Source organism: Choloepus didactylus, chromosome 7 (assembly GCF_015220235.1).
Source record: "Choloepus didactylus isolate mChoDid1 chromosome 7, mChoDid1.pri, whole genome shotgun sequence".
Lineage (NCBI taxonomy): Eukaryota > Metazoa > Chordata > Mammalia > Pilosa > Megalonychidae > Choloepus > Choloepus didactylus.
In genome coordinates this window covers 4373934-4389107 of record NC_051313.1, presented here as the reverse complement: position 1 = coordinate 4389107, position 15174 = coordinate 4373934, and the positions used below count along the sequence as shown (strand labels likewise).

Sequence of the window (15174 nt, the reverse complement as noted above, 5' to 3'; positions counted from 1 at the left end):
CTAAACAACTTTAGGGTTTAAGCGTAACGTCGAGGAGATATGCTGAAGATACAGGGTGCCGCATTGAAATAAATATTTAGACTGGATTAAAACCTGCACTTTCTTTTCAGAAAAATAATATGGGTTTTGTAATTAATATGTTCTACCTAGTTCAGAGGTAGAAATCACATGCTAGGGTCTTTCCTTTTAGAATGTGATATTTGTGGTGTATGAATTTTTTTTATTTTGTTATATTTACTTATTTAGTATTAGAAGCTCATTTTAAATTTATATGTATGCATTTCCCCAACATCTCTTACTCTATGTGTACAGCCAAAGAATAAAGTGACTCCTAAAAATTGCATGCTTTTATTTTAATAGTACATTCCCTAGAGTATTAGATCTCATTTTATCTTCACGTTATTCCTGGGAGTTAGGGACAAGCAATAGCCATTAGCAAAACCAAAACCTAAACTCAGGAGTTCTTGCTTCCTAACCTGATGCCCTTTTATCTAGGTTATAATAAGTAACAAATGCTTTATAGTTTTTAATTTATAGACCTTTTTCTAAATTTAGCAGTAAATTATGAAGAAAAATATAGCTGAAGATAAAAAATGATCATTATTATAGCAGAAATAAACATATTTTTAAAAATGTGAGTACAGAAGAGAAGGGATAAAAACAGAATTATCCATAAGCTATATTCTCAAGACAATCACTGTTAACATTTGGGAATGATTCTTTCCATTCTTCTGTGTGTACTTGTTTAAATTTCTGTGATCATTGTGTAAGTAGACAACTTTCACCTAACCTAGCAGATAAATGTAACTTGTTAATATAATCATTTTGTATTAACAGTAATAATAATTTGAATTTTCTGGTCTCACCTTCCCTCCCGCTTCTTGCTAGTGCTGTAAGACAGCCTAGTATGAGGAGGGCAGGCATGAGTTCTAATGGGTGAGCGTCCCTCAGGGAGGGCAGACGTCTGTCCTCCTAATGAGTGTGTGTCCCTCAGGGAGGACAGACATCTGTCCTAATGAGTGTGCTTCTCTTGGGAATGGCAGGCATCCGTCCATCCTAATGGGGGTGTGTGTCCCTTAGGGAGGGCAGGCGTCCGTCCTCATGTACGTATGTGCCTCAGGGAGGGCAAGTGTCCGTTCATCCTAATGGGTGTCGTGTCCCTCAGGGAGGGCAGGCATCTGTCTTGATAGGTGTGCATCCCTCAGGGAGGACAAGCGTCCACCAGTAACCTTGTTTATCTGTTTGTCCTGCAGTGCTATCCATGCTTCCAACACTTAAAGAAGCCTTAATGCAGCAACTCAACTCTGAGAGCCTCACAGCTCTGCTGAAAAACAGGTAATTATAAGGTACAGCAGTTCTTGTTTATACACTGACTTAAAAGTTTCTAAATGAACTGAAAAGCTTTTCAAGTTTTTCAGTCTTTATCTTTCTATTAGTAATTTATTAATATTATAGGAAATAGGCTGAGTTTGAAAAAATATTAAATGTTATGTCATTGGATCCATCTTTTATTTTGTCCTTTTATTTATGCTCTACATTGTTGGACCAAGCATTTCGGGCAACAGTATTTGAAAGCATCCTGTTTTTCGTATAACTAGAAGTTGTGATGCTTTCACATTATTCAGAAATTTAATTATTCAGTACTTAGATGTGTTCCCGAGCCAGATGCTGGGGGCTAACAAAGTTATGTTAAATATTGTGCTTCTTAAAGAGTTTACAGCATAATAGATAAAGCATGTGAACACGCTTTAAGTAAATAAGGTGTATGAATTTACATTTTAGCTTACATACAAAACGAAGTACAAATATAACCTGAGCATGCAATAATAATCATTTATACTGCCCTTTATTGTTTACAAAGCACCTTTGCATTTATGAGTTTGTATATGGAGTATAGTCTTTGTTGAAGTAGTGTAATTTGGTATCGTGCTGTCTTTGTTTTAGAATACTTCCAGAAGGAAGTGGCTTTCTTATTTTAATGAACAAGTTTGGGGTTATGTCAGTTGAGGCTCTCCAGAGAAACAGAACCAACAGGAGATAAATATATATGTAAATATTAAGAGATTTATGATAAGAACCATGGGGATTGGCAAGTCTGAATTCTGAGGGGTGGGCCGCAAGTTGGAATTTCCACTGAAGGTGAGGTTGAATTCCCCAGGAGAAGCTGGCTGGCTAAAGTAGAGAAGTCCTCAGTTCTGGCTCTAAGACCTCAAACTGATTGGATCAGGATGCTCCCCTCATGCCTAGGGGAATCTCCTTTGTTGAGTGTAGATGCAATCATCTGTAGATGCAATCAACTGACTGTAGATACAAATCCATCTATGAAATTCCTTTGCAATAATAATCAGGCCATTGCTTACATGATCAAACTGTACATCATAACCTAGCCAGGTTGACACATGAAATTAACTATTGCAGAAGGAAAATTGTTTCACTAAATAAATTTTAATCATTGTGGACTTACTAAACTATTCCCTTACTCGTTAATCCCCATCCCAATCACCAGGGCAGGAAGTACACTTTCTTGGTCCCTATTCTGTGCCGGGCTTGGTGCTACAGTCTTTACTTGCATGCTCCCATTTAATTCTCACAGTCTGCCTGTGCTCAGAGAGGTTAATTAAGCTGGAAAATTTCTTTGAAAAACTTTTCTATATTCAGAGACTATCTCCCAAAATAACAATGAATTTGTGTCCTTAGGATATTTTTCAGTGTAATGCCAGTGGTAAAGGGTTTTTCTCCCCCAGGATTTCATCTAGACATCATTCTTAGAAATCGACTTACAGGTCTAAGTTTTAGCTTATAAATTATAGAGGGGCTGAAGAAACATCAAGCAGATTGCACTAAGTCAACTAAATACTTACTACCGTCTGTATGTACATAAGCAGAGGATAGAAGAGGGACATTTTAATTTTCTGAAGCTTTAGTCTTACTGGGGAGGAAGACAAAGGAAGTGAGTGAGCAGCACATTCGTGAACACCGCATAATAACAGACCTTGGGAACAGGACGGGGGCACCCGTTTCCTGCGAGAACATGTGTCCTTGTGCTTCCTGGGTTTCAGGCTCTTTGCCATTAAGAACCAGTCTCCTAAGGATGACATAGACCAAGTAAATTCCATAATTTCTAGGGAAATTCCAGGTGGTGCCAAGGGAAGAGTGAAAGGCCAATTGGGAGCCCCCGTGGGAATGGAGGGATGGGGATCGGTCTCCCTGGAAGGAGCTGGGGGGCTTCCCTCCCCCTGCCGCTTCCTGGAGGAGAATCTTAAACTCAGAGACTTTTGGGCAGACCACAGCTCTCCCCATTTGCTGTGTTCTCGTATTTTTTCTTGTCTTTCTTTTGATTTGAAATTGCTATTTGCAGTTTGTGAAACAGGTGTCCTTTTGAACTATCCGGGGCTAACGAGGAGCCTGAGCCCTTCCCGGGTGTGGCTCCGCAAGGCCTCCCCCGCCCGGTGGCTGCAAGGGACTCCTCCCAGGCCCTCCCTACACCCAGCCAGAGCAAGTTAATCTCTCTGTCAGCTTGTGATAGTAACTGACCCAAAATAAATAAAAGGCCTGGTGATCTTATTTTGTCCAGTTCATAATAGCAAAAATAATCAGCCCTCACTGCTTTCAGCACTTGCCATTCTTATTGAAGAATTGTGTTCACAAGAGAGATGGAACACAATAGAAAGATTAGTTTAAGTCTTAGATATTTTAGTGTCATTAAACAGTCTGCTTGGAGTTGGGCAAGATGGCGGCATAGAGAGGAGTGGAAGCTAAGTAGTCCCCCTGGAACAACTACAAAAAACCACAAAACAACTAGTAAATAATCCAGAAAAACTGCAGGGGGACAAACAAGACCATCCACTCCTCATACACCAACCTGAATTGGGAGGAATGCCCGAGAACACAGCATAAAATCTGTAAGTAAAACCTGCAGATCCAAGTTGTGAGACCCCCTCCCCCATGGCCTGAGCTGCAAAGCCTCGTGGTGCCAGAGAGCAGCTCTCTCCCAGCAAGCGAATATAGCTCAGCTGAGCTCCAACTGGGGTTTTAAGTAGCGAGTGTGAACTGCTCACTACAGGTACGCAGCCCCAAAAAACAGACAGAGGCTTTGGGTGACGACTGACCTTGGAGAGCTGGAGGGTTGCCTTGGACTGGGTCTGAAGGGGACTATGTGTTTCTTTTTTGGCTCAGTGGAGAAAGCCCCAGTCATTTTCAGTTCCCAAGGCTGTGACTCCGGGAAGGGTGGAGACAACACAAGCTGAGAGAGAGAGACCATTGAAATGCTAATGACCTCCCCCTAGGGGGTCTATCTTCTCTAAGAGTAAAGGGGTGGGGCCCTTTCCATTCAGGACCAGACCCCAGAGCCTGGGGGAACATGGCCATACCTCCTCACACCAGTCAAGAATTATAGGCTAACAGGCATCACCTCTGGGCAGAAAAGCACAGTGACCTGAGGCATCACAGGGTGGAGCAATTTTCTAAGACACACCCTCCGGGAAACCAGATACTGAATATTTCTTCCCTCTGGGACCTGAGCCTGTTCTGGTCTGGGAAAACCTGATTTGGATAACCAAGGAAACCATGCTAAGACAACAGAGAATTAAAACCTACACTAAGAAAAATGAAGTTATGGCCCAGTCAAAGGAACAAATGTACACTTCAACTGAGATACAGGAATTTAAACAGCTAATGCTAAATCAATTCAGAAAGTTTAGAGAAGATTTCGCAAAAGAGATAGAGGCTGTAAAGGAAACACTGGGCATTTATAAGGCAGAAATCAAAAGTTCAAAAAAGCAACTAGTAGAATCTATGGAAATGAAAGGCACAACACAAGAGATGAAAGACACAATGAAAACACAACAGCAGATCTCAAGAGGCAGAAGAAAACACTTAGGAACTGGAGAATAAAACACCTGAAAGCCTACATGCAAAGGAGCAGATGGAGAAAAGAATGAAAAAATATGAGCAACGTCTCCGGGAACTCAAGGATGAAACCAAGTACAATAATGTACATATCATTGGTGTCCCAGAAGAAGAGAAGGGAAAAGGGGAAGAAGCAATAATAGAGGAAATAATTAATGAAAATTTCCCATCTCTTATGAAAGACATAAAATTACAGACCCAAGAAGCGCAGCGTACTCCAAACAGAAAAGATATGAATAGGCCTACGCCAAGACACTTAATAATCAGATTATCAAATGTCAAAGACAAAGAGAGAATCCTGAAAGCAGCAAGAGAAAAGCGATCCATTATATACAAAGGAAGCTTAATAAGACTATGTGCGGATCTCTCAGCAGAAACCATGGAGGCAAGAAGGAAGTGGGTTGATATATTTAAGATACTGAAAGAGAAAAACCGCCAACCAAGAATCCTGTATCCAGCAAAGCTGTCCTTCAAATATGAGGGCGAGCTCAAAATATTTTCTGACAAACAGACAATGAGAGACTTTGTGAACAAGACACCCGCCCTACAGGAAGTATTAAAGGGAGCACTACAGAGTGATAGAAGACAGGAGTGTGTGGTTTGGAACACAGTTTTGGGAGATGGTAGCACAACAATGTAAGTACACTGAACAAAGGTAACTATGAATATGGTTGAGAGAAGAAGGTGGGGGGCATGTGAGACACCAGAAGAAAGGAGGAAAGATAAAGACTGGGGCTGTGTAACTTGGTGAAATCTAGAATATTCAACAATTGTGATAAAATGTACAAATATGTTCTTTTACGAGGGAGAACAAGCGAATGTCAACCTTACAAGGTGTTAAAAATGGGGAGGCATTGGGGGAGGGATGCAATCAGCATAAACTAGAGACTGTGACTAATAGAATCGTTGTATTGTGCTTCCTTTAATGTAACAAAGGTGATATAGTAAGGTAAATGCAGATAAGAGGGGGGGATAGGGGAGGCATGTTAGACAATTGATATTGGTGGTATTGTCTGATTCTTTATTCTACTTTGATTTAAGGTTATTTTTCCTTTTGCTGCTTCCTAGCTGTCATTTTTTTTCCTCTCTCTTTTGCCTCTCTACCTTCTTTGACTCTCCGTCCTGCCTTGTGGAAGAAATGTAGATGCCCTTATATAGATAGTGGTGAAGGTGGTGAACACATAAATGTATGACCGTGCAGAGAACCATCGATTATTTACTTGGGATGGAATGTATGGTGAGTGAACAAAATCATATTAAAAAAAAAAAAAATGGGTTGATGACAAAACCTCGAGGGCAATATACTGAGTGAAATAAGCCAGACACATAAGGACAATTATTTCAGGGTCTCACTGATAGGAACTAATTATAATATGTAAACTCATAGACATGAAATATAAGGTACCAAGATATAGGACGAGGCTTAAGAATGGGGAATCGTTGCTTAGTATGAGCAGAATGTTCAATTAGGATGAACTTAAATGTTTGGAAATGAACAGGGGTGTTGGTAGCAAGATGTGAGAATAACTAACAGTGCCGAATGGTGTGTGAATGAGGTGGAAAGGGGAAGCTCAGAGTCATATATGTCACCAGAAGGAAAGTTGGAGGTCAAAAGATGGGAATGTATAAAAGTGAATCCTATGGTCCATGATCAACTGTACAAATACTAGAAATCGCTTCCATGAACCAGAACAAATGTATGACAATACAATTACAAGAGGGGCATATAGGGAAGAAATATATACCTATTGCAAACTATATACTACAGTTAGTAGTATTTCAACATTTCTTCATAAACAGCAACAAATGTACTACACCAATACTACGAGTCAACAATTGAGGGGGGTTGGTTAGGGATAGGGGAGGATTCGAGTTTCCTTTTCTTTTTTTCAGTTTTTTCATCTTTCACTTTATTTCTTGTCTGGAGTAATGAAAAGTTTCTAAAAATTGAACAAAAGTTAAGTGTGGTGATGGATGCACAGCTGTATGAGGGTACCCAGGGGCAAGTGATTGTACACTTTGGATCTTTGGATAATTGTATGGTATCTGAACAATCTCAATAAAAACAAAACAAAACAAAAAAGTCTGCTTGTCTTTCAACTTGATGGTGATTTCCATCTGACAGATCATTTCAGAGGAATCTTTGCAGAGAAAATACTTTGTCCTGTTCTTCTACAAAGATTTGAAATTGGAATTTTAGAAAATTAATAAGGTCGGTATTTTTAAATCTCCTTTTATGGTCTAATAGTGGTGCATGTTGACACCAGGAAATGTCCTGGGTGGCTGTAACTCTGTGCTCTCCCACCGAAGTCACCCGAGTGAACGACCACTCCAGCAAACCCAGCTTCCGGCAAATGCCCTTGCTCACCTTCTGCAGGTCACTGCTCTAAGCACTTCCTTTGTTGAAAATTTTAGAACTTCCATTTTATTATCCGGTTTCATTTAGAATTTCTAAAAGAAGCATGGTGAAATTTTTCTTAGGTGGCATTCAAAAGAAGATGTGATTTACCTGCATTAAAATACCTACCTTTTGAAATGTGGTTTATTCCCAATTGAATCAGAATGAACATGTCATTTTACCACAAGGCTTAAACGTTAGCTTAAGATTGAGGTGGTATCTTGGTTGAAGATATACTCGATCTATCTGCAGAACCTGTGCCATTTAAGAAAGGGGTGACTGACCCTGGAGTCTGTGCAGGGACAAAGAAAGATGAGAAGTCGGTAATACCCCTGGGTCTAATGGTGACTCAGTTTCCAGTAGAAATGTAAATTTATGTCTGAATATAGTAATAAACATACGGGCTTGTACTTTGCATCTCATCATAGTTTTCTTGTTTCATTTTTCTAGTAAATTGGTTTCAATGTATTTTAGAAAAGTATGGGTCTGTGACAGATTGGGAATAAGAAGAAACCCAGTTCTTCCACATACGTGCTCTGAAAGGCGCTGAGCTACATCCCCTAGCGCATGCATGTAATGGCGCACCATGCCGCAGTGAACGAAGCCGATGCCTCTTGCCCCAGAGTGGCCTCCAGGATACACAGCATGCTGTTGCTTTTCTGAGGGCTTAGATAGGTACTCATGTGTGCATACTTGCTGATAGGAAACAGGACCACGAAGATTAAAGCATACTTATTTTAGTAGTCACCAATGAGAAGGAAGGAGGAAAATTAATAAAGAGGGTTAGGAAGAAAATTTTTTGAATGTACTATGTTGTTTAAATTTGACATTGGAACCATATAGATATTTTACATAATTGTAAAACTATGGTGTTTAAAAACCAATCTCTAAAATTTGAGAGTAAAGGAAATCAAATTAACCTAAATGTCTGTTTTGTTGATAGTATAACCACAAAGTCAGAAATTCTGACACCCAGAAATTGACTCTAATTTCTTAGAATATACTATGCAATTAAAGACGATTGAAAAAAAGCTCACTTCTGGCGTGAGCAGAAGGAAATACTGATGTGAGATCAATAGGATTGAGTGAAAAGCCTGTGGTCCTGATTTTAAATTAGGAGGATCCGTGACCCCATACTGTATCCTCTCTCTGAGTATCCGTCCACGTGACTATACGTAAGCGCGCACGTGCCTGGTCCCAGCTTAGAGATAATGGCCTGCCCAGTAGCAGTGAGGACCCTAATCAAGGTTGTGGCTCTAAGTATCCTTTCCCTCCACAAGGCGCCAGGCGCCTTGGAGGAATGAGTGGCTTTCGGTCTGAAACAAGAGTTGCACACGGTGAACCTAGGACAACTTTTCGTAGCAGAAACGAGGAAGCTATTGAAGATGGCTGGGGTGAGGGCAAAGGGTTCAGGAGCCAGCTGGGTAGTCCCCAGTGGCCAAGGACGGGCAGTTTGAACATGAGTTAGATAACAATTGCAATGGCTTGAAACACATCAGAGACAGGTTTAAACTCAGGTGTTCATGGTGATGCCTTAAAACAAAGATGCACCCCATTAGTTACCTTTGAACTTTGAAGGGTGCCAAGACCCACCTCCTTACTTGTAAAACAGTAAATAAAGGGAAGGGAGAGTGTCTTATGGTTAATAACGCACATGTGCTCTGTGCAGATGAGGGAAAAGGCCTGGCAGGGTGGCCCAAGGAGCAACTGTGTCATCACTGGCCCCAGAATTACAGTCATTTTTCACTCAATGTGTGGGCTCTGTTATTCTTTCCAGGTTTTCTCCAGTGATCCTCTATTGTTTTTAATTTTGAAAAATTAAATAGAGATCTATAAAATATGAGTTTTTCTATTAGATTAGATTATTATTTTCATCTTTTCTGATTTTTTTTCTTTAGGCCTTCAAACAAGCTAGAAATATGGGAGGACCTGAAGATAATAAGTAAGCCTCCCTCTTCTCTGTGCCAGTCCTTCCGTAAACTGTTTACACAGGGAAGTGTGTGCACTGGGTTCCCTGGGTGACTCCCCTTTTCCTTCCTCATGAGGCTGTGAGGACCCAGAGGTGCCTTCTCATGAAGCAGGGGGGCGGCGCTGGCCAGTGTCAGCACACAATAAGTATTAGTGCTGAGGAGGATGTGCAGAGCTGCCCAGGACTCCACGTGCCTTTATCAGCTGCTGCATCTCCAGTGCTATTCTGGAAAGAAAGTATTGCAAAGATTCATTAGTGAAGACAGTTATGAACCAGGCCCATCCTGGAGCCTTCGTATCCACTGAGCCTCCAGAGGTGCCTTCTCATGAAGCAGGGGGGCGGCGCTGGCCAGTGTCAGCACACAATAAGTATTAGTGCTGAGGAGGATGTGCAGAGCTGCCCAGGACTCCACGTGCCTTTATCAGCTGCTGCATCTCCAGTGCTATTCTGGAAAGAAAGTATTGCAAAGATTCATTAGTGAAGACAGTTATGAACCAGGCCCATCCTGGAGCCTTCGTATCCACTGAGCCTCCGAACTGTAGCTTATTCCTCCTTTCCCTTCCATTCAGCTAGTCCCTATCAACCAGATCTCCCTTCAGCCTTGCCTGTTTGGAAACAAATCAAAGCTCCCCAGCACCCTGCATCTGCTGTCAGCCACTGCGCCCTCTCACCCTCCGTGACCAAAGATTTCCACATCCCTTGTGTCTCTTCTTCACTCCCACCTTCTCTGACTCACGGCAGCTGGCTTCCCCATCCACGGCGCCACCCAGCAGTTCTCCCAGCCCCGGGAGTGCCTTCTGCTGCTCCCCCACTGGGCACTGCGCTTGGCCTGCTGGACCTCTCAACTGGGCCTGCACGCTGCTCTGTTTGACTCCATCCTGAGCTGCTGGGAGGCCTTGTCCCAGGTCCCTCTTCTTCCCGTACCTTCCTCTAGACCTTTCACAGGCCCCTCCGCCGCCTTGACCTGCTCTGGGAGGTACAGTCCTTCCAAACTCAGACTCAGCTCCCCCGAGACGGGAAAACTGGTGCTTCCCAGGCCTTGCTGGCTGTGACATGAAACTGATGTAGGATGGAACTAATATAGGGGGTATATGATTAGTTAATCATTTATAACTCATCCAATGTTTTGTACTGTTTATCAGTTGAGAAGTAATACCTAATTTACCTTCAACCGGTTGTAGGGAGTTAGATTAATTGGGAAATATTGTGAATTGATAACATTTTTGTACTTGAAACAGTTCCAAATATATTTTTTCAGGTCATCTTATAGAAAATAACCATAGGGATGGTTTATGATTTTACACATTTGTTTATATGTTTTAGTAACATTACCAAATTTGGTTTTCTTTTCTCCCTAAAGGCTTCACGAGAAGCGTTGTGGCTGTGTACAGTACATGTATGCTGGTCGTTCTTTTACGGGTTCAGTTAAACATAATTGGTGGATACATTTACCTGGATAATGCAGCAGTTGGCAAAAATGGCACTGTAAGTTTACTAGACTAAAAGATGGTGTCCCTTTCTTTTGAGAGATCCAAAATTTACCTGGATATTATTTACCCAGATAACAGCATCTATAAAATAAATGTCTTTATACTTTGGTGATTATGAACTTCTGGCATTATCATTACTTCTCATTTTAAAACTGGACTTTTGGGTATGTTAAAAAATATTCTTTTTCCTATCATTTCAGGTCCTAAATATCTCAGTTCAAGTTACAGAAAATAATACACGCTTACTAATAAAAAACTCGGAGAATTTAACCTTATTTCTGTCCTGTGCAGACAGTCCTCGCACCCCCCGATGTCCAGCAGCAGTACTTATCAAGCATCCAGCACCTCCTTGGAGATGGTGAGGTTCCCGTCCGTGGCCTGAAACCAATTTTAATTCTTTGATTTGTGTTATTGAGGCATTTAAAAAGTAGCAAGACTTTTACATGTTTGTTTTCCCATTATAGGCCTGACTGAATTGATCACTGTCATTAAGCAAGCTGTGCAGAACATTCTAGGAAGGTCAGCCATGGTTTTCTTTGGTTTTTCTAACTGCCTGATGCTGGTGAACGGTAGGGAAGCTGGTGGCTTGATCAGGGGGGCTGGGAAATCCTCTGCAGCCTGACAGACACTACCCTGGGGCATTGAGTTGTAGAATCCTATTTCTCCACCAGTATTGACCTTTGGCCATTGAGAAAAAGGTTGTAATGTTTCACTGTTTACTGACTGATTTCCAAGCAGATCAGAAAGGTTTGGGTCATGAGATAAGAGCCCTCCTTTAATCTGCCTTGGAGGCTCTGGCATCATGCTCAGGCCTGTGGTATCTGCCTTGGGCAGGTTCTTGTGAAATCTCCGGTGAGTCTCCTGGGCTGGGAGACAGTGGTGCATCACTGTCGCACTGATTTCCCAATCCATCCTGGTGATTTCACAGCAGTTTTGGGTTGGACAGGGGAAAACGGGATCTCAGGAAGTAGTCAGCGTGTTCAGAAAAGAGTATACACTTTGGGTCCTATAGTTTCAATTTACCCATTTTCCTTTTCTCTGTTTCTAGTGTGTCTCTTAAGCATTCCTTGTCCCTTTTGGACTTGGAGCGAAAAATAAAAGAGATCAGAGCCCTCGTTGAGCAGAAAGCCTCTACTCCCTGGGTGGATGAGGACGGCCCCGGATCCTTCCTGTGCTGTTACATGATGCCGGACGAGGAGGCCCCACTGGCCATCCAGGTGCCGAATCCACAACACTGCCCCTCTCCCAGTGCTCTGTAGTTTTAGACATGCTTGCTAGCTCTTGAACTTTAAATTGCTGAGTCTCTTGAAAGGTAAGTGATTGGAAAACATAGATTTCAATAATTTCATTAAAGCGTCATCAATTTAGAAAAGGCTGCATCTGTGGCTGGTTTCCAGTTAGAAACATTTATGATAAGTTTTAATGTTGAGCACATTTTATTGAGTCCTGTCAGAATGGAGGACATAAGCTGGGGAGGTAAACTGAGGAAGCCTTGTTCGTCACTCAGCACACAGGAGACGAAGTCAGTGCAGTGTGGCTGGGCACATCTAGGTGCAAACCAGCATGGCCCTGGGTATGCAGGTCCCAGGAGGCTTCCAGGTCAAGAGAAGGAATCTCCGCTTCAGCTGTGGACAAGGGGAGGGGAGTTCAGTCAGGCAGGGACACCTCCCGCCCTTGCTTTGTCAGCTGAATCAGCGGCGGCCGTGTGAGGTGGCCTGTGGATGCTCATCACCCTGTCAAGAAGCCGGGCCTCTTCTCACGACTGGCCCCTGGGGGGCGGGCCCACTGGCTCACAAACCATGCGTGGGTCAAGAGCAGTTACTGTGCTGGGGAAGGCAGGTCACTCGCCTCACCTCTCAGTAATCCATGGTCTTTCATTTGTGAGCCAGAGGGCACCCATTTTCTACAGCTGGAGAACACCCTTCTCCAGCAGCTGGAGAGGCCTGGAGCACGGATGCTGATGGGGGCCTCAGCACGGAGCCCGTGGAGCAGGGACATCATTGTAGGCCTCAGCACAGAGCCCATGGAGCAGGGATGTCACTGTAGGCCTCAGCACAGAGCCCCTGGAATGGGGACGTCACTGTGGGCCTCGGCATGGGGCCTGTGGAACGGGGACATCACTGTGGGTCCCGGCATGGAGCCCGTGGAGCGGGGACATCACTGTGGGTCTCGGCAAGGGGCCCGTGGAGCGGGGACGTCACTGTGGGCCTCAGCATGGAGACCCTAGAGTGGGGGCATCATGTGGGTCCCAGTACGGAGCCCATGGAGCAGGGACGTCGCTGTGGGTCCCAGCATGGAGCCCATGGAGTGGGGACGTCACTGCAGGCCTCAGCACAGAGCCCATGGAGCGGGGACATCACTGTGGTCTTGGCATGGAGCCTATGGAGTGGGGACGTCACTGTGGGCCTCGGCATGGAGCCGTGCAGCGGGGAAGTCACCGTGGGGTCCCAGCACAGAGCCAGTGGAGCGGGATCATCACTGTGGGGCCTTGGCATGGAGCCCGTGGAGCGGGAACATCACTGTGAGGCCCAGCACGGAGCCTGTGGAGCAGGGAAGTCCTTGTGGTCTCAGCACAGGGCCCGTGGAGTGGGGACATCACTGTGGGCCTCAGCATGGAGACCATGGAGCGGGGTCATCACTGTGGGGCCTTGGCACGGAGCCTGTGGAGCGGGGACGTCATTGTGAGCCTTGGCACAGAGCCCGTGGAACGGGGAAGTCACTGTGGAGCCCAGCACGGAGCCCGTAGAGCACAGCCTGTGGTTGTTGCTGCTGCAGGCTTGCCCCTCCGCCAGGGATCCCAAAACTAGACCTGCCTGGGTGCTGAGAGGCCCCACATTTAGGAGTAGGCCAAGAAAAGTGATAGCCTGTTTATGGGAGCCCTACAGAAGGATGGAGGTGGATGAGACAAAATTCGCAGAAGCAGCAGGAGGAAACACAAAAGAGAGCTCAAGGCAGTGTGGGAGGAGGAACACAAAGGCTTTCTGAAACTCAAGTCAGCTCCCCAGTTTAAAAATTCAACAGTGGGACTGAAAGAAAATGATTCCAAGGAAGAGGTGGAGAGGGGAATGGTGGGCCAGTGTCACCTGAAGTGAGAGAACACCTGAGACTGCTGGGGGACGGGCAGGCAGAGCCCAGGTGGGCCCGGTGGGAGGGACACGCATCCTGGTGCAGTTTCCTGGTGACGGAGAGCAAGCCAGGTCTCATCTGCCTGAAAGCCTACTCTGGTTTGGGCTTGTTTGACTTTTAGTTTATACTAAAAATCTGTCCAGGAAGGACCAGAAAAACAAACTTCTTACAAGGTATGACTTTATTTTGAGTCTTGTTTTGAATATAGCCTTCTTGTGCACATAAGCCCTTAGATTTTTTTAGTTTTGCATTTTTTCGATTCTAGAACCTGGATTTCGATTTCCTGAACCCTTTAGTTTATGAATGATGTTACTCTCGTCTTAGTATTAATTACTAGTATTAATTACTGGAAACCTGAGGTGTGGTGTTTTGCCGTTACAGGCCTGTGGACTTTCCCCCAGAGATGTGACCACACTTAAACTCCTCAACGAAACCAGGGACATGCTGGAGAGGTACGTGTGCCGCACGCTGCTGGGGGAAGGCGTCTCCGTGTGAGAGAGTGTCCATGGCCATTTCTCTGTGCGAGAAAGGCATTCATAGCCATTTTGTTTTTGTTTTTGTTTTTCTGAACAGCATGTTCAACATAGTATCTTGTTAAAATTGGAATTTGACTGTGTTCCCTGCCTGTTTCCTCCCTGAGCTGTTGGGGAGAGAAGCAGGGGCCCTTCTTAAGATGCCCATGCCTTGCCGACCCACCCCCCCAGCCTGAGATTTGGATTTCCTGGTCTAGGGGCTGGAAGGTAGCAGGCATTTATAAGGAAAAAAGCTTTCCAGGGTCGTCCTGGTGTATCAGTGTGCACTGGTAAGTGCTTAAGAACCTGCTCTGCAAAAGTAAGAATTAAAACCTGGAATTGTAGCTACTTTCTGTGGTGTGAAAAGTCCCGCAGCAAGAGATTTCAGGCCACCGACTCAGAGTCACCACCTGCCCAGTTGGGGATCAGGAAGAAGTGCTCATGTGAACCGGTGCCAGCCAGCTCCAGCCAACCCCCCCACACATACACACAGGTTCACACACTTGCGGGCCGCACAGTGCCAGCACTCTCCCCACACACACACAGGTTCACACACTTGTGGGCCGCACAGTGCCAGCCAGCTCCAGCCAGCCCCCCCACACACACACAGGTTCACACACTTGCGGGCCGCACAGTGCCAGCCAGCTCCAGCCAGCCTCCCATATGCATGCACATATGCACGCTGTACACACACCACCTTTCAAGATAGTCTATAATGTTCCTAAAACCTCAGAGTGATCAAAATTCCACATCCTCCCTTAATTAAATATT

General features: G+C 44.4%; 1 protein-coding gene across 2 annotated transcripts in view; it reads left to right on the top strand.

Annotated features, from left to right (window-relative positions):
• The window catches only part of PEX3 (peroxisomal biogenesis factor 3), a 46395-nt gene that overhangs the window by 17042 nt on the left and 14179 nt on the right, over window positions 1-15174 (top strand). For both annotated transcript variants that reach the window (XM_037844137.1, XM_037844135.1), the window contains exons 3-9: window positions 1254-1335; window positions 9205-9248; window positions 10636-10760; window positions 11057-11123; window positions 11230-11284; window positions 11814-11982; window positions 14273-14343. In XM_037844137.1, coding sequence (XP_037700065.1) covers window positions 1254-1335; window positions 9205-9248; window positions 10636-10760; window positions 11057-11123; window positions 11230-11284; window positions 11814-11982; window positions 14273-14343 — 613 coding nt within the window. The remainder of the gene's footprint in view (window positions 1-1253; window positions 1336-9204; window positions 9249-10635; window positions 10761-11056; window positions 11124-11229; window positions 11285-11813; window positions 11983-14272; window positions 14344-15174) is intronic.